This window comes from Numida meleagris, chromosome 2, assembly GCF_002078875.1.
Source record: "Numida meleagris isolate 19003 breed g44 Domestic line chromosome 2, NumMel1.0, whole genome shotgun sequence".
NCBI classification, from domain to species: Eukaryota; Metazoa; Chordata; class Aves; order Galliformes; family Numididae; genus Numida; species Numida meleagris.
Window position 1 is genome coordinate 123,326,356 of NC_034410.1, and position 27,531 is coordinate 123,353,886.

General features: G+C 40.4%; 1 protein-coding gene across 2 annotated transcripts; it reads right to left on the reverse strand.

The window, feature by feature from the left end:
* On the reverse strand, positions 521–23,764 carry TMEM55A (transmembrane protein 55A). 2 transcript variants are annotated; one of them, XM_021387250.1, is made up of 7 exons: positions 23,481–23,764; positions 17,588–17,733; positions 16,106–16,212; positions 14,559–14,682; positions 8,657–8,709; positions 3,196–3,286; positions 521–2,099 (listed from the first exon to the last, which is right to left on the reverse strand). In XM_021387250.1, exons 1-7 carry the CDS (start codon positions 23,584–23,586, stop codon positions 1,956–1,958), a joined length of 771 nt encoding a protein of 256 aa, XP_021242925.1. In that variant the 5' UTR covers positions 23,587–23,764; the 3' UTR covers positions 521–1,955. The 2 variants fall into 2 exon arrangements, with proteins under 2 accessions (XP_021242925.1, XP_021242924.1); XM_021387249.1 differs by having other exon boundaries at positions 17,588–17,736; positions 23,481–23,762.

A 27,531-nucleotide genomic window follows, 5' to 3' on the forward strand; every position in this document is an offset into this window, starting at 1 on the left:
TGTTTGAAATACTATAATTTTTCTTAAGTTCTCATTATTTGATTTGTCATTATTTATTTTTTTCCCCTCCCTTAAGATACAAAAGCAGTGGATGATTTTCAGCACAGCCTCAGCTGACTCTTTTTCAGGATGCATAGAGCAGGCATTATTTTGAAATACAAGACAGCTAGGATAAGTATTTGAAGGTTTAAGATGCAAAGGACTACGATGCTCACCTACCATGAAGGGATATTAATTGTATTTAGAAAACAGGCTACATTACCGTATTCCTCTCAATAAGTCATTCACTAAAGAGAATACAATCCCAGCAGTGGTCTCATTCTGTATTTGTTCTCTCTGCATTCTTCCCAGAACATCAGGAAAACTGCTATTAGTTCTTGTTCTTTTATGCTCCTGAGGCTTCTGTTTGGCAAGGCAGGCAGAGCTCACCTCTGCTGCACAGTATCCATGTTGTTTCTACATCGTATTAATGAATTCTTCCACTTCCGTATTCTTACTTACATATAAGAAACAAAATATATTAAGTTTGAATAATAATCTTTATTTCTTTATTAGTTTATTTGTAAAAGGTACATTGTAATCCTGAGCTACTGCTTTATACATTTAGCATCATACAAAGACAGGTCATTTACAGTTTGATCATTTACATTTATTGTGCTCCAAAATCCTTATCTGAATATCATTTTGTCCTAGAAGGAACATAGATAATTTAAATTACATGTATCCCTGAAACATCCACATTAATTTACCCATCCAACCCCATTATCTAAATCACTACAGTCTAAATCACTCAGGACATTCCTTCTGAATTTAGCAAAAACTTGTTTAAAACTATAAAGATGGGCAGTGCAAGAACTGGTCCCCTCAATCCGTTGTGAATACATCATTAGAAAAAGCTTTCTGTTTCCGTATTCTCTTATTACATCAGTGCTCAGTTGACTAGATGTACTCCAATGGAATGATCCAAGTTTACCCATTTTCTTACTACAGCAGTTAATATGAATTTACACGTGAATATACAGTGTCTCCCTTTGCAATGACCAGTGCTCAACTTTCCCAAACAGGAAAAATCTGACACGATCAAAGGAAAGTATGAGGCAACCCATCACCACCTTATAGTCACCTACATGACACTGAAGTATTTCTAAACAAGTTGTATGAAATGCTTCCCTTAGACCCTGTAAAGGAACTTGCACAAATAACCAGAGTTAAGTTCCATAATCCGAGCATGGCTTTTAGAATTTGCCAGTTAAAAACAAAACAAAAAACACCCGAGTCCCAGGATCCATGAGAAGAAAGCATTTACCCTAACCAAAATCCAATCCTGACTAAGTGGAAATTTATTTAAACTACCAAAATAGCATCTCTTTACCTGAAAATCTCAAAGCATACAGTGTTTACAAATGTCTCTATCAACAGTGTCAGTCTTTTGAAGTACACTTGTAACTTTCGTTTCCCCAGTAAGGTCGCTATGATCTTAGGCAAAAGATACAGTAAGCAGTTCAAGCAAAACGCTTATTGCTTAGGTTTTAAAGCAAGCCACTTTTAACATAATTTTAGTTAAAACGTTAAGTACAAATGTGAAGCTACTGTAGAAACACTTATAAACACTCTTGCTTTTGAATTCTTACTGATCATCTAGAAAAATGGCAAACAAATTTTAACGTAACAAAGGAAATGTAAAACTTAATACTGTCCGTTGAAATAAAATTCAACACCTATAAAGACAGAGTTATGAACATGTAAACACAGCTTTAGTATTCAGAGCTAGGGAATCTAGCAGCAAAACAAACTATTTGCATATTATGTAGTGCAATGAACATTTGTTCTTAGAGACCTCCAGTCTTAGAACTACTTTGAACAGAATGGAATCCTTACAGGAAAGGTTTTAAAAGTGTCCAAGATGTAATATCCAGAATTAATAGATGCTCATCTGCTATAATCTAACAATTTCTCTATGCAAAACTGTGCTCTGGATAACTGACTTTTATAGCTCCCCAGTAGCAGGCTCGAATGAGGCAGATTAAACCTAAGAGATAAGCGATAGCCCAAGAAACATAGGTTGCATGAAATCGCCTGGCAAAATCTTGTGTACCAACCTAAAAAAAAGAAAAGAAGTGTCAAACATAGCAATGTCTGCTCTTCAAGGCTGATAAGAAGCTGCTTTAAAGTATTTCAGCACATTTTTCACTCTGGTAACGATCAACCAAATGTTTTATTAGCTCAATTCTACACAGCCTTAAGACTGGAGCACAACCATAATCGTAGGAAGGACATCAGGTGGTCTTCAGTCCAACTTTTTGATCAAAGCAGGGTCATCTCTCAGACCAGAGCAAATCACTCAGCATTTTAATTTAGTTGAGTTCTGAAAACCTCCAAGGATGTAGACTGCACAAACTTCTCAGGCATACCACGTAATTCAACATTTTCATCATTTTCAAATTCAGGAAAAATTTAAGAAGTTATAATCTCTTATTTCTGGTTCTCCCTGTTTTTGTTTTGAAGGATTTTCCAATTTTTCCAATCTTATTTAAGCTCACACACACAAATGATTGGGATTGTAACACAAGTTATTGTGAGAATCACACGAATTCTATTGCTATTTCCAAATATATACTTTTGTGATTCTGGGGTATAACGTTGGCTCCAATGATCACTACTAGATACTTCCGTGTAAAGCCCACCAGATAGTTTTCTGAATAATACAATAGCGATGTGAGTCTCAGTTTATAAATAGCTTCTTATTTGGTTTTACTCCTTAGAAACATGTATACTCCCTTATAATTTGTATGAGTACCAGAACTTTTGAATCCCATTCCCCTCCACTGCAGTGAGGCTTACACTCCTGGCTATACAACAATAAGTAATTTTAGAAACCTGGAAGTTTTGAGAGCCATAGCAAGAGCAAGATGTCCCAGTATTTCTAAAATAAAACCATTTTTCATAGAACGATAAAAATCAAATATAACATCAGGAAATTGAGAATCTCACAGTGTCAGAAGATCTTTTAGAAACATTTCATTTTTCTAGCTAACTCAGATGATTATGCCAGTATTTTTAAGAGTTGACAAAAAAACACAAATTTAAGAGATTTTGCTCAAATGCTGTGGAGAAAGAGCTGGTCAACCAAGGGAGCTCCTTTGTACATGCACAGCCCTGAACACTGTTGTAAGTACAAAATAGCCCATCACTCACAGTTAATCCAACTCCAATGAAGATGCAAATCATTCCAATTGTAATATATGCACAGCAACGTCTCCGAGGCAATGCACTTCCAACAGAAGAACTGTGAGAAAATAAATGGTACTTTGAATTCAAAGGAGAGAATCACACAAAAAGCAGCTGGTGTGTCATAACTATGAACAAAAAATAGCAATACATATACACCACCGTGAGTTTATGAAACTGAAGGGAAAGCCTACAGTAACGCTAAAGAGTGAAAGACAAGAGTCCACATCTGTTTAAAGGGGCACAGTAGGCAGGCATGAACACACAGACACACAAAAAAAGGAATAACCTAGCATCTCAAAATGCCCACAACAAAGAGAAGAGTAACACCTGTGGCTTAGTTGTTTCTATATCCTATATCCACAGTGGACCCAGATAAATATCTTGAGTAGCCTTTGGATTACAAAACACAGTTCGCTTTGAAGCTTCAGTGTACGTTGTAAGACTCCCTTTAGTCTTTTAATACATCAATACATGTCTTTAATATATTTGCTGCATTTAAGTAACTGAAAATCACTTCTACTGCCCCTAAACACCTTAACAGTAACAACATGCACAGCTTATTTAGTGGAATGGTTCACCCAGTATTGTCAGTTGGCTAAGCACTATCCCATTTCTTGAAGTGGGAAAGCAAAAACAAAAACTGAAATTCTTAGACATTTGAGTCAGTTTTACTAACTGTAGAAACGCATCAATTTTTTTGCTTTCCAATTTTCTTTCAGAGCTCTACTGCAAGCCAAATTAGCTGCACAGATCACTGCTGGCAAGCAAAGTAAGTAAATCCCTTGAAAGTTCTGTCACTCATCATCTAGACTACAAACTCCTAGACAGACAGCTTTGTCTCTGCCTACCGCATTACACAAACTATTAAAGTGCTTCAGCAAAAAGGAACATAAAATGCTAACAGAACGTTACATTATTCACTACAGGTTAGAACATTCTGGCTGGAAGCTCAGAATTATTTGGCAAGTATATTTCAAGCCAAGAAATTCCAGTCACATATTGTTATGCTAATGAGGAACATTGTTTGATTCTATTGAACAGAGAACTAAGAGGACCAGAGTGGTAGATGTTATTTATAAATCTATCTTAGAGGTGGTTCTGAAGCATCCTGCAGCACGCTATCATCATTACAGTACTCCTCCCACACCAGGAGATCAGCATGCTTTTGGAAACTCTTATAGCATGTTCAAAGCTAGAAGAGAAAGTAATTTTCATCTCATGATAGTTCAACATCTTTGAGATAACCATACAACAGAAGAAAGCACTCCTGAACGGAAGTAGCGCATCCATCATATGACTGACCAAAATTCTGGCTCCAGCTGCTTGCCACATAGTAAGGCCTCATATGCTTTGCATGTGACTAAAATTCTTTAAGCATTCATCTTGGAAGCCTTCAAATAGATTGGCTTAAGCAGCTTTACTCCAGCATTATTTCTTTACAAGGAATTTCTAAAAAGCTCCATGAAAAAAAAGTAGTCCTCAAGCAAGCATGCACAAACTGAGCTCCATCTCGCAAGTCAAGGGCTAAACACAGCGGCCATTACCCAGTGATGAGGATTTCCAATTGGGCAAACAGCGGTATCCTGTCACCCAGAGACAAATCTTAACTAACACACAAAGGTGAATACATGCACACATACACAGAAAAAAAACACCAAAAAAAACCATTCCCCCCCAAACTCCTTAATTAAGTCTACAGCCACTCTAGAGGAACAGTGAGTTGTCTGATTCCAAGTTACCTGAGGAAAACATTGTGTAAATTGGGAAAGCATGAAGACAGACTCCAAATGCCAACACCCCAGAAGATACATCAACGAGCACTGAGCTTGACCTTCGGTTTCTTCCTCTTGCAAAAAATTTCCCAGCTTTATGCTAAGAAAGTTAATTCTAGCATGGACCTAGATACCTTAAAATGAGCTCTAACTAGCTGTCAAGCTCGTAGAAGCATCATGTTTAATACACCTGAAATACGCGTGATATTTACTGCAATGCATATTTCACAGAGTAAGTTCATTTTGGAAAAGAAATCTTTACTTTCAGAGCTGTCTGACTTATGATCTTGTTTTTGTATTCATAATAGTGAAGGTGCCATCTTTATTTTCCATCTGTATTTCTCTCAAGCTGTGTCTCCTCCTTCCCATTAAGGAAGGCTGGGGGAGAAATCATCTCCTCAAATGCTGCTTAAAAAAAAAAGAAGTCTTCATTTAATTTTATCTGCCTTTTCCTTTCTACAGAAAGCAAAGCTGAAATAAAAGCATTAAGTTTCCATGATCACATAGCAGCCCCAGGTATATTTAGCAATTGCAACAGATCAGATTTTATTTTTTATTTTCTCAGTGATACTGGTCACTGGGCTACTCAAATAGTGATTCGGGCCTTCTACTCACCCCAAATCACAGACAGTCCCCCCTCTAATTTTAATCAAGAAAGCTGAAACCATATCCCCAAACCTATATACTGCACTAGGTTTGACAATTTCATTCAGAAGTACTGGAACTGGGGTCAAAAGAACATTGTACAGTAGCAGAAGCAGCTGTTTCTGTTGTGTGACTAATGAGGGTAAAGTCACTACAAAGCCATCCAGAAGGCAGTAAGCAGTCCATCCTTTTTCTGAGTTACTACTAAGGAAGCAAAGGCAGCTGCAGACCTTTAAGCAGTGGCAGCAGATACAAGACACACCAAAGCCAATTCAGCATCAGGTGCTAATAAAGGGAAACCACAAGGGACAGAGGCTGTTAAAGGAGTGGCACAGGAAAGAATGCAGGGCCTGTCTTATGCTCCAAATAATAGGAATTATTACTATGGTTTTAGATGTGCTTTTAGCAGCTTTTTAAGAAGAAAAATCAAAATCCAGTGGTTTGAAGATGAAAAGTACTGCTGAAATTAGAGGCCAAAGAAATGCCAGAGTTCCAGCATCTCCTTTTCTTAAAGGGTCTGCAGGCTTTATTGGGCAGAAATTTTAAGTTCATTAGGGTTCATCATTTTTGGGGAGGAAAGACAGGATGACAGATTGACAAACAATTTTGTATTTTGAATCACACAAGAATGCTAGAACAGTGAAAGAAACAGTTTTATTCATGTTCTCAGATCATCCTCAATACTACAGAGTAAAAGCACATTGCAACAGTTTCCTTATTAACTGCATTTGTTGTCCTACCTCTGAGACACAACCATTTCACCTTCTCTGAACTATCTTTCGTTATTGACTTCCTTGTATAATAAATCTTGAGCTCCCCTGTAGTTTTACAAGGCATTCCTGGTGTTAAAATCTAGTTTGCATCAACCAGGTAGCTGCTCTTAAACAAGCCATTTGCAAAGATTCACTGCACTTCTAAAGTCTGCGGTAAAAAAGTCATACAAACTATTTGAGAATTTGAGTTTCAGCATTCTTGACAAAGCTGCTGCAGTGATTTGAAGTACCTTTTGCCTCAGTCTACACTATCCTTTAAGCGACTATCATCAACAGATTCAATAGGAGTGAGCATTTTTGCATCTGACTGGTCAGCTGCTAATGAAGAAAGCTTTTCACTAGTTGGCCAAAATACAGCATCTCACATTCCCTTCTGACTACTTGGCTACAGATACAGTGACCACTGACAAAGGGCTGATAGAAAAACAGGTCATGGCAGTTGTTTATTCCATTCCCACGACTTTACAAGTTCTGCCTCACCTATGTTGTGCTCTACATCCATTCACTAGAAAGGTTTATGCTGGTGAAGTGCAGAACTCCTGTGCATTACATCTCAAAGGCAAGAAGACACCAAGCAACTCATGCGAAGTTAAGTTATCATATTTCATAATTTGAATCCTCAGCCCAGGGGCAGAAAATGGCTATTTGTTAAAAACGTTCTGTATTCTGCAACTCAGTTGCTACTTAAGCTGTAACTTTCACAGGTCGCACTCCATTTTTATTACATAAAGATAACATGCTTTGCGCTTTGAAGACAGAATGGGAAAAGAGCTTTCTCTCCAGCAATTTTTTAAAATACAAGCAACATAAATCAACAAAAGACAGAACAAAAGATAACATGGTAGAGCTTCTGGGCTAATGCTGTTGGGAAGTTTTCATCATTGTATCCCACCCCATCCATAGGGGAAACAGCACATCTTTCCTTACTTAAGGACAGTCAAGAAAGAAGGATGACGTGAGGTCAGCTATCGACGGTTAAGTGATAAAAATATCAAACATTAACTGCAACTAGTTTAAAAACAAACAAACCCCACGCAACACTAACTCATCCCATCAGCACCCCAAAGGAAAAAAACTGAATGCAATTGCAGGCAGTAAAAACAACCAAAAAATCCATGCAAAGCAACAACTCCTCAAGATCCTGATATTATCTGACCTAAGTAAACTAGCATATATCCACCACTCCATACCCAACTGTTTGCAGACCTGAGGACAGACGCACCACTAGGCTGGCTTCTCTATCAAAAACTCAGGCAAAAGGTTCCTGGCACTTCTGAAGGCCAAGATATGCCAACAGCTGAAGTACATTTATTCTAAGCCCTCTAATTCCTAAGGGACCTGTTAGTTTTCCCGTAACATGCAGTACAGCTGTGGTTCTCTGTTCCCAGTAGTAAAAGCATATACTCCTTTAACTGGAAGTCGTGCTTGCCTACCAAACGAAGGCAAATTTGTTCTACCAATTTATTTACACATAAAAATACTGTTTCAGAAACTTAAAGTCTTATTTCACACCCTGTGATTGACGTTCCATCCAAACTTGAAGTACGTTGGTACCATTACACTGAAATAATGCAAACTTAAAAGTAAGTAAATCTACTCTCAGCTAAAAACAGCAAAACAAATCCTCACAAAAAGATAATTCCAACCAAAAAACAAACTAACCTCAAGCATCTTTCAGCTCTCACGTCCTAATTTTCCCTGCAACAAGGAATACTGAAGTAACAGCAAATAAGAAGACAAGTTAACACTATTAAACAAGTTAATGCACTTGCTTAACACAAATTAGTTGAGTTTATGAAATCAGCAAAACCTCTTTCAAATTAAGACAAACTTATTTCCTTTCTTCTACTCACAATAAGACAATTCAAGTTCTACATTTAAACGTTACCTCATTGACTGTACAAAGAAGTAAAATTTCAATGCCATAAGAAGTAGTCCTAGCTGCTGTTAATTTTAGTAACCCATTTCTGTCTGTTGCTAGCAGCTTATTTGTGACCCTTGACAACTTCATCTGAGCATTTTAATACATGAAATTTGGATTTGTCGAAGTTACTGAATTGTACATATAGTGCAAAACTCACACACACACCACATGCTCTTTAGCCTTGACATTCAGAGGAAAGGCAAAAATAATCAGCATGGCAAACAGATTTTACTCCAGATAACTTTTACGGAAGAAACAGAGAACTTAAATTTAAAAGTTAGTTTATACAGTCTTGCTTTCAGAAAACTTACATTTTTTTGCAGTGTGGGCATTTTGCTAGTGTGTTAAACCTCAGTTCCATCCACTGTAAAGAGAACAAAATAAAAAAGGTTGAAAAACTGGCCTGAGAAAATGTTTGTTGTACTTGATGCTAAATGTCACCATGAAAACATTTTGCTTCTCAGGCTTTCTTTGACTTGTTTCTTGCTTTCTTCCGTAAACGGGATGCCCTTTTGACAGTGGCAACACAGGATTAGGATTGCCATGTGAAAATTTCCCATGACTTGTCTTAGTATTACGAGATTTGTTTGACGTAATATGGTTTCATCCACAGATGCAGTATGGGCAACATGATAATATTAATACTGTTTTTTTCCCCGCTTACTTCCAAGACTACAAATGTACCCTAATGAAAGTAAATGCTTTCTTTGGCATAAGTTTAGATAGATGAATTTTCCCATCTTTCCCCAACCCTTGCATCACTTGTGAAGATTGAGTTGAGCATTCAAAGAAAGATTAATTAAAGAATAAAGACATTTTCTAAAATGTAAGTTTTATATACATAAAATAGAGAATATTATGTAGCATTTTAAGAATATATAAAAATCATGCATAGTACAGTCACAAACTTCCACAGACTAAAAACTACCTGGGAAACAGCCTCATTAGAAGTAATGCCTGACGCTGCCTCCAAAGGATACAGCCGTGTACCTTGTTAAAAACAGCAGGTTTGTTGTTGTTTTGTTGGTCTTGGGTTTGTTTGGTTTTTTTTTAAACACAGCATTCTGTGATAGTACAAAACATTTCAAAGATGTTTGCCTTGAACATGGGGATTAGACAACAGATCTTCACCCTGAAGGAGTTATACTGTAATTGTTGCTTTTCTCTGCTGCCTTTCTCACCTGGAAGAAGCCACCAGTTTCCTTGTTAAACACATTCTCCTCTCTCCTCTTAATTTATGCATGAGTCACACAGCAAATAACTAGCATGGGTAGAAGCTATACTACAAGACCCTAATGCCTCCATTCTGATCCTCATTATCTCTGTGAGAAATCAGGATTTGTTCAGTAGGCTGACTCCTAACTGCTACACACACAAATCAAAATCAGGGCCCCGACTTGCATGGAATACAGGGCCTAGCTATATCACAGCACCATTTAAACAGTGAAAATGAATTTACAAATTTCTGTGCAAGCAAACAGAAGTGGCTTATAATGCTTAGCTAGTACTAGTAGGTTTTGTTGTGAGCAAGGGTCTGACTTGTAGTATTTACAGTGTATTTTTCCTACTTCCATCCCTCAGTTTTATTTACTTATAATGGAGATAATCATCCACCAAAAAAAACCTCAACCTTATTTGTTTGCCCTTCCTCCTGAAGAATCCAAGTTACACAGTTGCTTTCTCAATTTATTTGTTTACAAGAACTCAGCCAAGCAGATGCAACAGTTTGAAGTCTAAAATGAAATCTTCTGTAATACTTCCTTGACCTGATCAGTGTGTGTTATGAGCCTTAATGCTATTTCCACATTTCTGCCAGAGGAGTCAGTTCACTATTTGCATGCACCCATGCCAAAAACTACTTTATTTCCGTTGGTTGTATGCAGTAAGTGTGAGATAAGGCTCATCTGTCAGTGCCAGAGATGGAGACAGGCCTCTTCGGAGATGTTCTTTCAGCTACTTACACTGCAATTCCAGAAATAGAACCAAGTCTAAATCCAGGACTTACAATTTATGTATCTGTAATTCAACATCACTGGTTTTACCCCAGGATAAGTAACTCCATTTCCAAAGTTACTTATTAAAGATTCCTGATTAATTATTAAAACCATAGAAAAATCATTAATAACTATAGTCATTAACGGATACAAACTCAAACACATTTGAGTATCAAATTTGGATGGAAATAATGAAAGCACTGATGATCTGTTTTCATTACAACCACCTGATGCTGTTTCATGTTCTTAATAAAATTTCAAGTTAGTTACATGAGAATTAACCTTCCATAAACATTACGAAACAATTCCACAATAAAAAACAGATTTTAACACAAAATTCCACGTATACAAAACTGTCTTTTCCATTCCTCACATGAAGCAACACAAACAATAACTCAAATCACCAATTTGAAAGTTCAGAGTTACAGAAAGTTCTTATTTGTTCCAACTAGAGACAAAATGAGACACCAGTCAGGGGAATTACCAGAAGAATATCACAAACCTTCTACCTTCTGAACTTAGAACAGTTCTCAGGACATTCTGCACAAGACAGAGCGAGCGTGTTCCTCTGACTTACACAGCTATGTACAGCTGCTTCTGTCAAAAACACCCCATTCCCACCCCAAGTCTTTTGGGAAAGCAAGACACTTCCACAAATATAAATTCTTTAGTAAACTAAGAAATGTTTTAAGTTTGTTGTTGTTGTTTAAATTATTTTAAAAATACTTCTATATTTGATCAGCTTTACCAAATAAAACTGACAGAGCCCAAGGGACAAAGCACAGTTCTTAGCTTCCAGCCCATGCCTTCCATAGTTGGCTCCTGGCTCTTCAACCTTGAAGGTCTCTGAAAGCAGGCCAGAGGACTGGGGGGGGCGGGTCCTGCCCACCATCATGTCACAGAATCATGAAATCACACGGGTTGGAAAGAACCTCTGGAGATCATCGAGTCTGACCCCCCACGTTAAGCAGGATCCCTACAGGAGGTGACAGAGGAAAGCATCCAGGTGGGTTTTGAATATCTCCAGAAAAAGAGACCAGCCTCCCCAAGCAGTCCGTTCCAGTCCTCTGTCACCCTCACCAGAAAGAATTTCCTCCACAAATTTGTGTGGAACTTTCTATGTTCATGTTTTTTGCCATTACTCCTTGTCCTGTTACTGCACACCATTGAAAAGAGCCTGGCCTCATCCAATTGCCTCCCACACTTTAGATATTTATAAGCATTGATCAGATCCCCTATCAGTCTTCTCCAGGCTAACAGCCCCAGGTCTCTCAGCCTTTCTTCACACAGGAGATGTTCCAAGCCTTTAATCACCTTTGTGGCCCTCCACTAGGCTCGCTTCAGTAGCTCCCTGTCTTTCTTGACCTGAGGAGCCCAGAACTGGAGACGTGTGGCATAAGATGTGGCCTAATTTCCAAAGGCAACTCAGCCTGATCCGTCAGACACAAACCAGCAGCAGCAAAGTCTCTAGCAGAGGGGTGCAGGAATGGCTTACTGCCAGCATGATTTTTAACTCAGCCAACAGCCCAAGTCCAGAAGCTCTCAAGCAAGGCCCAAAACAAGATAAGACTTCTTTAGCAGGATGGTTAAACTATTGTCCTGCCCTCTATTTCAATTTTATCACTTTTTCTCATCTGTCCAAATTTCAAATCTAGCAGAAACAGTGGAAATCCTAACACAGAAATGGCTCCTACTATGTTATCCAAGGGGAAAAAAAATTAAGAAAATCTGATGAACAAAACACAAGTAACTACAGCAGTTCAGCTATAGTAACACTCATTAAGTTACCTTCCCAGCTGAGAAACTCAGGGGTGCTGCATAGTGGCAAGCATGCTTTTAAGAAGTTAAAAGGATCACCTGACACATGTGGGTGTAATCACGGCCCATAATTACACTTTCATATGGCAAAAATAAACTCTTTGAAAAGAGGTAAGTTGAAACTCTTAGAAGAAAACACAGAACATGCAACTGACCATTTGACTTCTTTACCCCAGGCATTCTAGCTTTGCCTTTATTTTTTGGCTGTCTAACTGCCCAGAGAAGCAAAGGTGATACCTTACTGAGATGCAGCTAGCATTAGGTGTTTGCTTTACAATGTGGAGATACCAAAGTGCAGAAACACCGCCACAGAACTCCAGTTTCCAGACCAGCTAAAGCACAGCTACAATTTTTTGCTTGGGGTTGGGAATGAGCACAGAACCATTTCCTGAGTTTTCCTAACTAAAAAAATGAATGTGCGGAACCTTAGTAACAGAAAAAGATAAGAGCAAAGAGCGCTAGGACAGCTACATAAAGCAAGAGAAAGGTTCCATTTCTTGATAACTCATCATTAAGAGAATATAAATTATACATTTCTAATGATTTTGAGGTTTTCTTTTAAATGGACTGTGCAAATCAGTCTTCCTGGCAGATACAAAGTTCTGAATGATGCTGTTCACTAAAGCAACTGTCAGACATGAAGTCACATGCATCAAGTCTGAATTAGAAATCTGAGCTTTTAAATGCATAATCTAGTCGTTATGGGCAAAACTAGCCTTTTGTATATTTTCCTCCCAATGTTTTCATATCTTTTCACAGCAGAATTTCATCTAAAGTTCAGAGTGTACACTACAGAATTAACTTGGCTTGCATTTAAAGAAAAAAAACAGGGTACTAATAAATGCTGATGAGAGTACTCCAAGTTAGGCCAACAATTTAGTAATAAGTCTTATTTCATAACATTGACTCTCCCTAACAATAATTAAAAAAAATTATTAAATTATGTAGTAGAGATTTCTTTTCTGTTAAGAAAACAAAACTTAGTAATGTTAACTCCTCTACAGCATTACCTTCGCCTGTAGAGTTTTAAAACAGCAGTGCTAGACTACCTAACTGCGTTACAAAAGTAAATCATGGCTCTGTATCAGACTACAAGGTACCTAAGTTTGTTAACACTCTACTGTGCTAAAGAAGTGACTAGAAGAAAAGGCATCCTTCAATGAAATACCCCTAGTTTAAAATACATACTTGAGATAGCTTTTTTCTTCCATAGATCCAGTCACTTTGTTAGTAACATTCTTTTATACTGCATAAGACATTCTTACTAATTAAGCTCACATACAGACCTGCATTAAAAAAAAAAAAAAAACAGAAAACCACTCCAGCTATCTCCAGTTACAGACTACTGTTATTCAGCAGGGTTTATGATAGTAGTGAAAACATGTTTTTTAATACATAGGCAGAATTAACAGAAATAATTTCTCAAGCATCTAATGGTTTCTCAGATGCTCCATCATTTGCAGATTTACATTCAAATCCTCAGCTCTCCTTTAAAAACAGAAATTGGCAAAGATATCTTGCTCCCTCTATTCTTCATCTACCATAGTAGTTAAGCCATTATTATACACATATTTGATCGAAATCAGGGAACAAGTTTATTCCATAGCAGATCCCATCACAAGCAAATGTTTCTCTCACTGCAGATAACAACCCACACAATGCACCATCTTCTGAGCTTCCTTTTTCCTTTCCTGAAATGCATTTGAGGATTCTCTGGATCTTACAGTCCTTTGTTTCAAAAACATAACACTCCGGTGATTATATAGGTCATCCAGCTTTATCACTGATCTTAGCCATTTGCCATAATTAAGAAACTTAGCACCGCTGGATAATAAAGCTAAAGCTTACTTACAGCAGAGGCTGTTTTCAAATCAAAATTCAAGTATACCAGACCCTTATTCATATTAAAAAAAAAAAAAAGATGCCTTGGCAGCAAAAGATTATTTAGCATCCTTTCATCAAGTGGGAGAAACTTTCAGCCTCAGATATAAACCAATCTCCAGATCTTTATCATCAGACTGTCAGTTGTTAAGTGCTAAAATGATCAGTATTCAGGGTCCCATGCAGCAACAGCAGAAACTATGCCATCTTAGCCACTGCAGAAGGCAGCCATCATTGCAAGTCCAAACAGAACACAGATGTGTAACTTCGTTTTCCAGCTCTGTTCACTCTCATCTAAGCAGTAACTGTGGCTTTGGGTTTCATTCATGCATGCAGAAAAAGACCAATAAACATTTTATTCAAGTGCATGTAGAAACATCCAAATACATCCATAGCGATATGAACACAGAAGCTTTACTTCCCCCAAGATGCCACAGAGTGAGGCAACATGCTCTTAGAAACACAATAGTCTGACCAACAGCACATTTTGGTGAGAAGGAGAATATGGTGCTTTACTTACAAGGAAAGTATTTCCACAGTGCCCACACACCACTCTAGTTCCATCTGGTTGAACTGGCAAGGCAGGTTGAGCTGGCTGCTCTTCTGGGATCAGCATTACTGGACCAAGAGTAATGATGCGTCTACTGTATTAAGAACATTAGATGTATACGTAATTAAGCTCGCAAAAGGGTGATGCACTGAAGCAATTAGTTCAGTCAGTCACTACCAAAAACATTACCCCTTCTAACTATAATCTTTTTTTTTTTTTTAAAACAGGTGATTCACATAAATTTAGACTTTTTCTAAAGTGCTGCCCCTCTCAATTATGAAAACATCTGGGATGCAAGCCAGAACCCTGTAGAGATCAAAGACTTGCTATCATATGGTAGAAACACTCCTCAGGAAAAAGAAATCTTAATAACTGGGCTGAGCAAGCCTGTGAATTGGAATCTACATGCCTACATGAAACACGCTGAAAGAATCTCTACTCTTTCATAATCTGATTCTTCTTTCCAAGACAGATTCTGCTTCTTCCCACACTACCAAAAAACAAGTCAACATAAGCAGCATCTCAGCATTTTTGTAGTAAAAATACTATTCAAATGGAGAGAATCAGAGGAAATCACCCTAATCTGACCAAACACCATCTATTTACTTAAAGTTAGTATTTGCTTTTATGTTCAGTGTATTTCCAATTTAATTATACAATATGTCCATCCAAATGACAGTATTCATCCAAAATGACAATTAACGAATGAAAAGCCAAACAAGGATCAGACTTCCTGACATGAAAACAATAAGGAAAGATGAAAGCATTATTTAACTCATAACGCATGTCTTCCCTTATGCAACCAAAATTGCAGGCTGGATGGCCTCCCTTCAAACTGGAAGCCTTCCATTTAGGGCGTACTCCTCAACTCTCTGCTTCAAATTACTCCAGTCTTGCTCGTCTTCTAATAAGACAAGTACACAATCTTAGGAAAACTGCTGAGATATGCTTTCAAGAAGTAGTTTAGCAGAACTGGAGACCTTCTGATTTAGCCTGGTTACTAAACCCATGACGTATTATAGTTGAAGTATCCCATGAACTCTACAAAAAGATGGGTGACTTCATTTAAATTTTCCCCCACACCATAGTAGCTAGGAGGAAAAAAAAATCCCCAAAAAATCAAGGTCATGAACTATGACTCAAAACCAAACGAGACAAGAGACAGGTGACTAGGGCATTCAGTGTGGCAAAGTCTACACTTGAACATCTGCAAACCAAGCTTTCATTTCAGTTTCCTCCTTATTACGGCTGCAATTCTTGGAATGAAACACTCCTACCTCTGTGCACAGAAGTAAGAACATTCACTGTGGAAATCACATTTCTTTCCACTCTAAACAACACGTAAGTTAAAGTTGAAAGCTAAGAAACCGAAAACAGCAAACCAAAGAAGGGAGTACCAGACTGAAGCCAACCCACTGCTTTCTCTCTTGTTTTCTTCTGAAGTTCCCACTCTCAATCAGGCAAAGTGAGCAACCCATGCATTTAAGTTTGCAGGACGTTATGGATGTTACTCTTACCAGTTTGGTCTTGGGCAGCCTATTTTCCGAGACGTATCCTTACAGATAAGCAGACAATTACACTGACATCTAACATACTTCTTCCCTGAAGGAGGGTTTTTGATTGGCTAAACAAAGAGAAAGAAAGCACAGACCACACATCAGAAGTCATAGCAATTCACTTTCTTCCTCATAGAACCATGAGGAAACAGAGCAACATGACTGAGAAGTCCTTCTTAACAAAGAAATACAGTTCCTCTTACAGAAAAAAACTTGTGAGACAAAAAAGTTTCCTCCCCCCCCCAAAAAAAAAGGAAGTGAAAATTCCTCACAAGAACATTTCCAGTAACAAGAAATTCTGCAAACTAATGGGAAAAAAAAACTTTCATATTTTAACAATAGAGAACTCAAGTCTTCAGTTTAGTTTTTTTAAATATGAGCTTAAGTAGCAGTATATTTTTTAGAAACCAGTCAATATATTAAGTCTCCTTGCCTGGTATAATGGCTTTATTCAGAAGTGAAAGAATCAAAGTCTGGCTCTCAGTCAGTAACAGAATATGCAGACTTAGCTGAACTGTCATCATATTTTAAAATGTATTGAAATCATCTGTCTTGAACCTGACAGGCAAATTTTGGGACCCTTTCATACAGAAAGTCACAAGTCTCAGAAGCTGGACAATGCTGCGGCCTGCAATATTATATATCAGTAGGGAAGGTAAGTATTAGTGGCAAGTTCTCTACTCTCACTTTTCCTTTAAGTGAGAAAGAAAAAAAATGTATTCCTACAGATTGATGTCTTCTCTGGACAGTTCATTTTATAAATTAAATACTATCCAGTATTTTCCAAGCAAATGATCTCAGCAGCAGTGGAGTGCTGCAAAATTAGGCCCCCAAACTAAAACTGGTGGGGAGAGAAAAAAAATAGAAACAGAGAAGCTGAAGACTTGAATTATGAAAATGGGAAGGAGGAGCAAAAAGGTCTGTGATCACTACAGTGTTGGACAGGACCTCCAGACCCTCCGCATCAGAATTGTTGCATAGCAGTCTGTTAGCATGTTAACAAACTGACCGAGAAGCATTTCAGAAAGAAAGCACACATCCAGGGAAAGGTGTGGGTTGGCTACTTTGATTCTCCTTGTCCTTTAAACAAATCATTCTTTTTTCAACCCACTAAAAATTGTTTCAGAAAGACTCTACCCTTCTTTAGAGAGGAGTAATTACTGAAATGAAACCTTTGCTTTTCGTTCTCAGCCTTGGAATGAAACCCCATGGAGCTGGCTGGACAGAATGGGAAGATTTGCTCTGGCTGCATAATGCCATCCTTGTGCCAGCAACCCTTGAACTTGCACACTAGGTGCACCAGAAGCTTTGCAGTGACGCTCTCCATAGGGATGTCCGTCAGCAGCTCGCTTTGTAGGTGAGGATATGAATTCTACCGACACCACAGTTCAACCTCCCACCACTTTCCCCCATAGAAAGAAAATGCTAAAAACCCATTTTTACCGTAGCTTCATTGCAAACTGTGCACTTAACAACATGTTGGTGTAGCTTGCCATCCAAATTGATTAGAGACTGGCACACGCGGCAGTTTATGACAGGAACACCACTGGCATCTGGACTCGCAATGGCAGTATATGGAGGTGGGAGCTCTGCTGCAAGAGACCATGAAATCTCAGATGGAAAACCAAACACGGCATCCTAAAACAGTCAGCAAGCTTAGCCACCAACAGCCACAGCCTCAAAGAAAGAAAAGTAAAGGGGAAAAAATGTTGAAGTTAATTATTAATATCAACATAAAACATATCTAAGTTAACTTTGCACCCACCCGTCTTCTGTGCAACATTATATACATCACAGTTCTACATAGAGCACATTAGCAACACAAAAACACCATAAATCACCCCAGAAAGGTGGGTTGGATAAAAGGCTCATCTACACAACTTTATTTTATTTTCAAATCAACCTTTTAACAGTAAAGAAGGGGGCAAGGGGAAAATCTGGATTAGTAGAATCCAAGAGTGGCTTCTGAAGAGAAACAGAAGAATAGACACAGCCCAGGCAGACAGAAGAGCCTTATCCAGCATTTGTAAACATCTGGAGAGACTGAAACATCCATGAATATTTTTAGTGAAGTACCAAATATGCTACAGGTAAAAATAAAATTCTATTAAAGAGAAAATGTACAGAAGTTATGTGCTATAAAGATTAAGGTGCTCAGCCCTGACTAGTTCAATACTCAGTGAATACTTGCATAATTAACAGAGGCCTCAACTCCCAGCATTTAAAGAAGCAAAGGTGAGGGAACAGGCAACAGATCCTGCAGGAGCCCGGGACAGATCTTAGATGGGAAATGCTTCTTTATCAAGTACAACAAAAGCACACCTGGGCTACACCAAAAGAATCAGAGTGCCTTGGGTTGGAACAGACCTTAAAGACCATCCATTTCCAACTCTGCCATGGGCAGGGTTGCCAACCATTGAAACAAGTTGTCCAGGGCCCCATCCAACCTGGCCTTGAAATGAATTAAGCCTTCAGAGCTTCTGCATTTAAGGGCTCCAGACATTTTTGTTGACCAAAAGCCAACACATGGACACAAGAGGTTTTCACTTACAGACCAGTAGTAAAGAACATAACAGCCTCATGCTCCTGTGGCATGGCTAATTTCAGCTTTGCCAGCCTCAAACGTACAACAAAGAAGGGAGGAAACACTTCAGATCTTTCCCAGTTTAAGAATTCATGGAATGAAAACAATTCCACATAACAAACTCTCACAAGCTTATTACTGCAATTATTTGGCATGGGATACCACTGGGGTTTATTTCATCAAGTTATTAAGGTAGGCAAACAAGGAATGGGCCTATTTAGTAGTTCAGTTAACTTTGTCTACTAATTTAAAATACTCCGCAGCCTTGAACATCGAGAAATTATATCATGATTACATCCAAGTGGTCAACAAAGTCCTCAGAGAAGCAATGAGAGATCAGCTTTCATCCAGTTTACAAACAAAGCATTATCTGCTGAGCTGGGGAGAAATCTCCACCTACTATCAAAGCTGACAAGCCCAAGCACTAAAATTAAGCCTGTAAGGATACACAGATCACTCCTTCACTCTATTTTAATGTGAATGTTGTAAACTGGAGATCCATTTTGGATCTTAAGAAACCTTAAGATCCAAAATATCATCACAAAACTTTTAAGCATCATCATTGCTCAGCACTCTTAGCTACTTGGTCCCCAAACAATCCAGACTGACACCTGACTTTAACTCACAGGCAGCAGCAGACCAGTGGACATCTTGAGCATCTCAGAATAGCACCCAACACACTTGAATTATTTCAGGTGAGAGGCAAAATTCACTTGTGTGCAACAATGCATTTCTGAAGTAATCACACCGACTGATGCTCCGCAGCTTCAGAAAGAGAACCTCACACCTTCAGCTTTGATGCTGTGGCTGCAGAAACCAACACCCTTAAGAAAAAACAGGTAACTTTCAGTTCTCCTCTGATTTCCTTCCTGTTTCTGAGGACTTACAGCACCCAGCTAAAGATTTTCAGAGATAGCTATATCTTGCAGTACCGTCATACTGTATTTTCAGTACAAGATTACCACAATCAAAGGAGGGGATAAAAATGAAAAATAGTAGCAACAAAAAAAACTGGAAAACAAAAGCAAAACAAACAAAAACTCACCCACCCACAGAACACAAAAAACATCCCACAATTTGCCAACCACAAACAATCTCAAGCCCAGCAGATCACCATACTAGCAGAAAACAGTTTTGAAATGTGGACAACTTGGAGAGCAAGATCTTGGCTGTGAGAGTCCAAGCTAAGGTTGCTGCAGGGGTTTTCTTGGCCGCAAGCAGGCTGCTTAACTGCTTCTGCAGCCAGCAACTGATACACTCCCTGGTTACAAGAAAAGAGCCACAGAACAAAATGCACGCACAGCATGCTGAATACCAAACTCCCCTGTCGAGAAACTACAGTTCAATCCCAGCTCTCAGGTTACTTCACTAAAGCAACAACCAGATTGCAGACCCTCTTGGGTTGGCTCTTTCCATTTACAGTGAGACTTAACTGCTATCAGCTGGGCACAGGGCAGCTGTATTAAGGAAAGGCAAACAAGGGTACCAGAGAGCAGAAATAATAATAATAAAGACATATCCCCTAGCCTTTCAGCCTTCCATGATCCTGGAAGACTTTAAGATTGTATCTTCTCCGCAAGCAACAACTCCAGATTCTGAAAGCTGGTCAGAGAAGGTGTGCAAGCACACAGACAACCAATTCTCCAACCTCACACTGGAGCTGCTTGGCTTCCAGGTAAGCAGCCACTTCATTCCTGTGCTGCTGTCTCAGCAGATTTACAATAGCAGGCAATAATGGCTGCTTCTCAGAGCGGTGCTGCAGCAAACAGCATTTGCTATAGAGCAGAAAGCCAGAGGTATCTTGGCACTGCAACATTCATGTTTAAAGAAGTGCATTTAGAATGGCTCCCTAAAAAACAACCAGCAAGGTCCTCCAGAATTAAGTGTAAAGAGAAATATATTCGGAGGAAAGCTATAAAGGGAAATAAAGGAACTGTCTCTGAGTTTGCTGCTCAAGATCCCTTAATAAAAATGCCGGCCACTTTCAAAGCACATTAACATATGTACTTGATATGACCTTCTTTTCTTTTTGACAGCTTGAATTTCCAGCTAACATCTAAAATAACAGTTCATAAAGGTCCACCATGGTGGGTGTGAATGGCTGGTAGACAAATTTCATGCACACACCAGAGGCTTCAGGATATTTATACTGCATGTCTGACTTTTCAGTTTATAGTTTATCAGCTTTTCTTCTAAATGATAATAATAATAATAATAATCCAGCAGTAATGAGGTCAACAAGAGCAGCAGAGTGCCCTGCCATGCAGTACATGACTAACCTACATTGCATATCCCCATCACCCTCACAGGAGATACAGCGGAAGAAAACACAACCTTAGCAGATTCTTGTGCTCGTGCACTTCCTCCTTCAATATTCCAAAAAGCAGAAACCACAGGGAACTGCCTACAGCTTGCCTTGGTCAAAGATAAGTGAGTTTGTTGGGTTTTGGGGGGCCTTTTTCTAAACACAGATTCTTTATCCTGACCTGGGAAGGGACGGGGGAAAGTTAGTGAACTATGTAATGGACTGGTAGACAAGGATGGAGAAAGCAGAATAATCACTGTACTACATGGAGCAGAGATGTCGGTCCCAGACCTTGTCCACACAAAAAACTTCTTAACTGTGCCCTGAGCCCACATCCCAAAGACTCTCACTTGCTTCCATCACGGCGAGCAAGGCACGGGCAGGACCCAGGAGCATCCAACTGCCCACCAGCTTACACTGAAAAGGGCCAGCTGGGGCTCAGCTGCAGCCCAGCAAGGGAAGAGAATACTTCCAAACCACAGCCTTATTTTAAAGCTCAGGATTACATATGGGGCACAGCAATTACAATTATGGGGATAAATCTGTAAGTGTAATTCAAGCAGCAGTATTGAGCACTGAGGGCTTCTTCCTTCCTCTACCTCTCCAGCCCTACATTCAGGTAATGCCGAGCAAGGAAGCACTGCAGAAAGAAGGTTTAAAAGTAAACTCTGTTTCCCCCTGAGAATGCCTCTTCCTTCTGTTTGTGCTAGAGAAAAAGATAAAGGCTGCCCGGTAGCTACAAGGGCCTTTTAGCTGCCATGCACAGGAGCTGCTTTCTCCAAGGATAGCTGGTGCACACAGGTACAAAGCAAGATCAAGTTGCTCCGGCTTCCTACGTGGCATCTTCGCAAAATGTTGTTCTGCAGACATTTTTTAGGTAAGTTTTAAAGAGCAGTATATATGTATGTGAAGTGCTACTAGGTTCAGTTGCTCATAGAGCCATTAAACAAGATATTCTAAACTTCTTCATAGAGCTTTCTCCAAATATCAAACGTATTCGATTCCTCCGCACTTTACAAAACAAGCTGCTTATCTCCAGTGCCACACCCTCCCACTGCTGCCAAACTGGTCAGCAGGAGCTGCAGCAGCACACAGCTCCTGGGGCCCAGCTGGTGCCCAGCTCTGTGCTCTATCTGGGGATCAAGCAGGAATAGCTCACCTGATGCACTTTCCTTACCATTGAAGTATATAAAGACTTGTTGGGTTTCGGTTGTTTCTTAGTACTTCCAAGAGAGTGAAATGTATTTGAAAGGAATAGATACAAAACAAGGACTCGGAAGAATAACAACACAGAATAGATTTTAGAATGAGGTGGCTTTCCGGAATTTTCACACTATAAAGCTTCAGGGCTGACGGCACTCCTACACAATTTGCAAAAAATTAAAAAGCTCTTCGGTTTTTTGGTCTGCTGTTAGTGCAAACGGACACAATGGCCGCAGCACTAGCAAAAAGGCATTTTTGTATCAAGGCAAAGAGACCCAGCTACCCACTGGTTTCAGTATTATTCAAAGCACTCAGATGTTCACTTGTAGCCTTCTTGTACATGCATGCTACATCTACACAGCTCCATGAAAGCCCCCAAGAAATGGTCAACACAGTGGAGCTGGTGAGAACCAGGTCACAATCTCACATTTTAAAGGCTGCTGCTAGGAAAGCTACACTAATCTCATTAAGCCTTAAGTCTCAGCCTCTTTTTTCCCCCTCCCTTGATTTCTGCTGTGAAATGTGTAACTGGGTTAAAAAGAAAAAAAAAATACACCTCTATTAATGTACATTCTAAGGCTTCTGATTTCTGCTTTGCAAGTAAAAACGTCCACCCGGTGACTCGATATTGATCAACAAGGTAATTTCCGTAAGTCGGCAGAAGAAAGTTAACCCCGTACCATTACAGGTCGGTGGTTGCGGTATTGGGGCTGGCTTTACGATCGCAGCGCAGGCAGCCACGGCCTTGAGATGCGCCGGCAAGGGCAGCGCAGCGGCAGCCCCCTCCCCTCCCCGCGCCGCTGCCCGGCTCAGCTCCGGCTGCAAAGCGCTTCCCGCCCGCCCGGCACCTCCGGATGCCCTGCCTGTGCCACCCCCCCCACCGCCAGAGATGGAGCAGAGATCCGCGCGCATCACTGCTCCCGCCCGATGCTCTAGAGCCGCGCAGCTCGCCTCACCGAATTTAGTTATTCGGCGCTAAGTATCTCCTGCTTAATCCCTCTCCTAATTAATGGCAGCGCTGAATTAAGCCCCGCAATTACCTCACAGGCTCCGACCTGCGCGCGAGTCACGCTGCAGACCGGCTCCGACCTGTTCTGTCGCTGCCAACCATTCTCCCCATTATTTCCAAGGCGGCCCATCGCGCACGGCACCGAGCACGGCCTACCGGCTCCGCACCGCGCTGCCCCCCGACAAAGGCCGCGCGGCGGCTCCGCGGCTCGGGGCCCCCGCCCGCCTTCCTTTACCTCGGGGGCTGCTGTCCGGCAGATAGGGCGGCGCGGTGGGGGTGACATTGCCGGAGCTGGGCGCGGAGAGCAGCGGAGAGCGTTCGTCCACTCCCTCGGCAGCCATGGCTGCGGCGGGAAGGGCCCTCCCCGCTGCCGGGCTGGCGGCGTGCCGCGCGGCGGAGAAGGCGGGGGCCGAGCCGGGCCGAGCAGCGCCCGGGAAGGTGCGCAGAGGAAGGGGCTGGGATGAATGGGACGCGGCGAAGAGAGGGGCGGGGGCTGAGGCGGCCGGGCCTGCCTCCGCCCGGCCCCTCGCGCAGGCTAATGAGCGGGGCAGGCCGTCCTCCGGCCGAGCTGCGGCGCTGCGGGGCCTGCCGCCGCCGCGGGGTCCGGGGCTGCAGCGCCGCCGGGGAACGGCCCGGGGGTCCCGGCTGGACCCGGCCCCAGCCCCGGCACCGCCTGCAGGTGGCACAGCGAGAGGCGCCGGGGGAGGGTTCGGCAGGAAGGCGTTGGGAAGAGAGGCGTAATGGCTCTTTGAAAATAAATAAATAAATAGTTTTTCCCCCAAACGGTTTTCCTTTTTTTTTTTTTTTTTTTTTCCCGAAACGTTGCGATTGTTCTGAATGTCCATATCAGAGAAGGCCGGGGAAGTGTTACAGTCGGTTTAGTTGTGACCTGCCCTTTTCCAGACAAGCAGTGCTGGGCTTCAGGCAGGGCCCGCTGAAGTGTGAAAATGGTGGCAGCCTCCAAAGCCACTTAAAACGTGAGGAGATAAATCTACGTGCAGCATAAACCAGATGCTGTGCTGAGAAGCGTCCTCCTGTGTCACCCTGAGGACATAAGGACTGAATTTCCATCCTCCTGAAAGCCCATTCCAGCACCATCTGGAAGACTCGGGCAATGAAAAGGGAGTAGCCTTTCCTGGTTGATTTTTCAGCCTATATTGAGACAGTGCAGATGTTTGTCTTCCAGGCGTCATGTTGATCTGCTGTCCAAAGGGCAGAGACTGCCAGGCTCTGATAACACAGGGCGATAAGCAGTTACTTGGTACAAAATCAGGCTTTAGTTGTGGCTGCCAAGTGCCACCCCACATCCCAACCACATGAGAACCCCAAACCAGTCAACTTCTTGAAGCGTGTTACATGGAAAGCTTTTGGATGTTTTCATAAGAATTTGGTAACGAACCATAATTGGAAAACTTTTTCAGATGAGATTGTGGTCTGGGATTTCACTAGCTGGTCATGTTTTTTTGTAACATAATTTATAAGATAAAATAGTTTTACATCATTTGAAAATATTCCATGGAAGCAGTTTTACACAATATAACTAGGATTTAGGAAATGAAACTTATGGACAGACTGATGAATCTGAAAATCTGAGAAGTAATCGCAACATTAAATGGAGGCTGATGTATTTCTAGGATTTAAGTGCTTAATTTTTACCTTAATAACTAGAATACGGAAATAATAAGCTATGGTGATATTGCAGTGGGAAAATGTTTTCAAATCTGAATGTTTCTAAAAAGGAAAAAAGGCTTTGTTTTCTAGTAAATGTTTAAACACTGTTCTTTCTCATTTGTGACAACATCGCATTTTTAAATGTCATCGTTTCATGCAGGAATAAACTGTGAATCTGAGCTAGCTCTGATGTTACCACGTAAGGAATAACACACAACAAAGCAGCTGGTTGTTTCACTGTCTTCATCATGCAGGAAAGGCGGCCATGTCATGTCAACCTGCTCTTCCTCATAAACATGGTTATTAAGTTGGAAGATACTTTTTTGGTATAAATTACATTGAGCTTTCAGCATTCAGTCAGCTTACAAGGAACTTGTTAGGGATCAAGTCAATACTTAAAGGCTCTTCTTGGTGAGGATTTCTAGAGACTTTTAGGATTTTGAGCCCCCAGATCTGTTGTCTTGCTAAAGTACTGTTAGGCTGATATTGGCAGGCCCAAAGTAGATCTTTAATAGATGTACTTCAGAGTATGTCTTTACTGCATCTTCAGCCCATGAACTTGCTATCGCATGCCCAATTTTTAACAAAAACAGAGGCATAGGCTTTATTTTGGAATCCTAACACAGAAGCTGGCATTTGTAACCAGGTTTCTTTACATTTTTTCTTGTTTTGAGACAGATGGAAAGCTGTCAACCAGGCAACACTGTATTCCACAGATAGCCAGTCCATCCTACTGCATTTATAGAAAACTGCCTTTGTAGGACCTCTCCCCTAAATGGATGTTCTGTGCCTCAAAAGAAGACTGAAAGCCCTAAGGCCGCCCCCAGCTGCCCAGAGGGAGAGCTGTGTCGCACCTCTGAGTGACAGCTCAAGCCTGCACATGGTGAGAATTATTGTTATTAAGCATCTTGCCTCACTGACCTGTTCTTTGAAATATGACTGTCGTCTAAATAACTACCTACTCTGGATTTAAAAATCCAAACAAAACCACAGACAACAACAAAATATTCCTCTAGCTCTTGTGCTTATCAAAGACCTTTAAAACTTTTAGTCACCTGAGCTGCTAAGCAGTCTGAGTAGCAGAAATTAGGTTTTAGAAATTAGCTCTGTTTTTCATTATTTTGAGTCTATGTAGCTAACATGCAAGTGTTGCTTCCTAGTGCGTACACAGATCTGCTCACAGCCTGCAGTCTGCAAATGAAGGTAGGTGGACCCAGCTAGTAGCAAGAGAAGGTACCGCATGCTGCACAGTCAAGCAATATGATATGGTAGGCTAGTAACAACCATTCTGTGGATGTTACTCAGTCTGTAACAGGAAGAATTCAAACACTGGATAAATGCTCAATTCCATGTTTAATTACACCACTGTGCAACTTTTCTTCTCTGAAAATCCTGCCTCGTTTGATAAGTGGGATGCTCTCCCCTGAGCAGCTTCGCTCTTGGCTCAGCTCCCCAGAGGATGTGTTGCCGCTTGAGTTCAGTGCCAGAGCATCACTAGCACAAACTCTGGTGCAAGGAACAACGCATGTTTTTCTGCCCTGGGCCTCAGTGCCCCTTGGCTCCTTTGATCTGTGCATCAAGCTGCATCCATGTGTGCCTCAGGGTTGTATGTGTTCATGCTGCCAGTGAATCCTGAAGATCCTCAGCAATAAAGGCTGAATGATAGACTCTGGCTCCAACATTCTTTGTTTTGCAGGGCTTTATGGAGTGAAACTACTGTTTTGGAATACTTGCATATCTGGCAGCTAATAACAAAGGGAATTTATGCTACCCACCAGGTGGCTATGTATGTATTCAGTATTTATCTCAGTGAAATATTTTAGATGTAAGATTTGTGAGAAAAATGCCTCCATAAATGTAGATAAGCTGAAAAACATACTCCTAGAGCTCTGACAGTTGTAGAGGCAAAGGAACCAATCTCTGAGAACAATCTTACAAAATGTTACTCAGGGTGCCTTCATCAGTGTCACAGAATTAAATCACACATGTACCCCTGCGTCCTGCCCCTAAGTTGGGTCGTTTCTTATAAACTTCTATATCGAATGAGCAAGGGCAGAACAAGACACATCAGTTACTAATAAAGGTTATATTAAATATACACATAAAATTAAAAGGGCATAGCATGTATTTTTTCTACCGCTTTTCCTAACTTCTCAGACTTGGTGTGACTGAGAAGCATGGTAATTAACAAGTTTTATTTTAGTTTATTTTGAAAATATTAACATCCTCAGTGTTATTTTCATGTTCTACTGAATTTTTTTAGGTACCTTTGTAAATTTGTGTGCTATATTTAAGAAAAAATAATATATTTAGGAATGTATATTTAATACGCTTAGGATATATATTTAAGAAAGAAAATAGTGAAGTTTTATCTGTCTATTGCTTTTATTTTCATAATAATGCTTAGAGACTGCAAGCCTAAATCCATTGTGACAGGAGCTGTTTGAAGACCTCAGTTTAAATGGTCTCATTTAAGAAAAGAAGAAAAAAAAAAAGAAAAATTTAGATATAATATGAGTCATGCACATCCACGTATCTCACTGGTATTATAAGAAAAGGAATACAGTGCTTCTCAAATCCAGACACAGGGCATGTTTGCTAGCCAACCTTCTTGT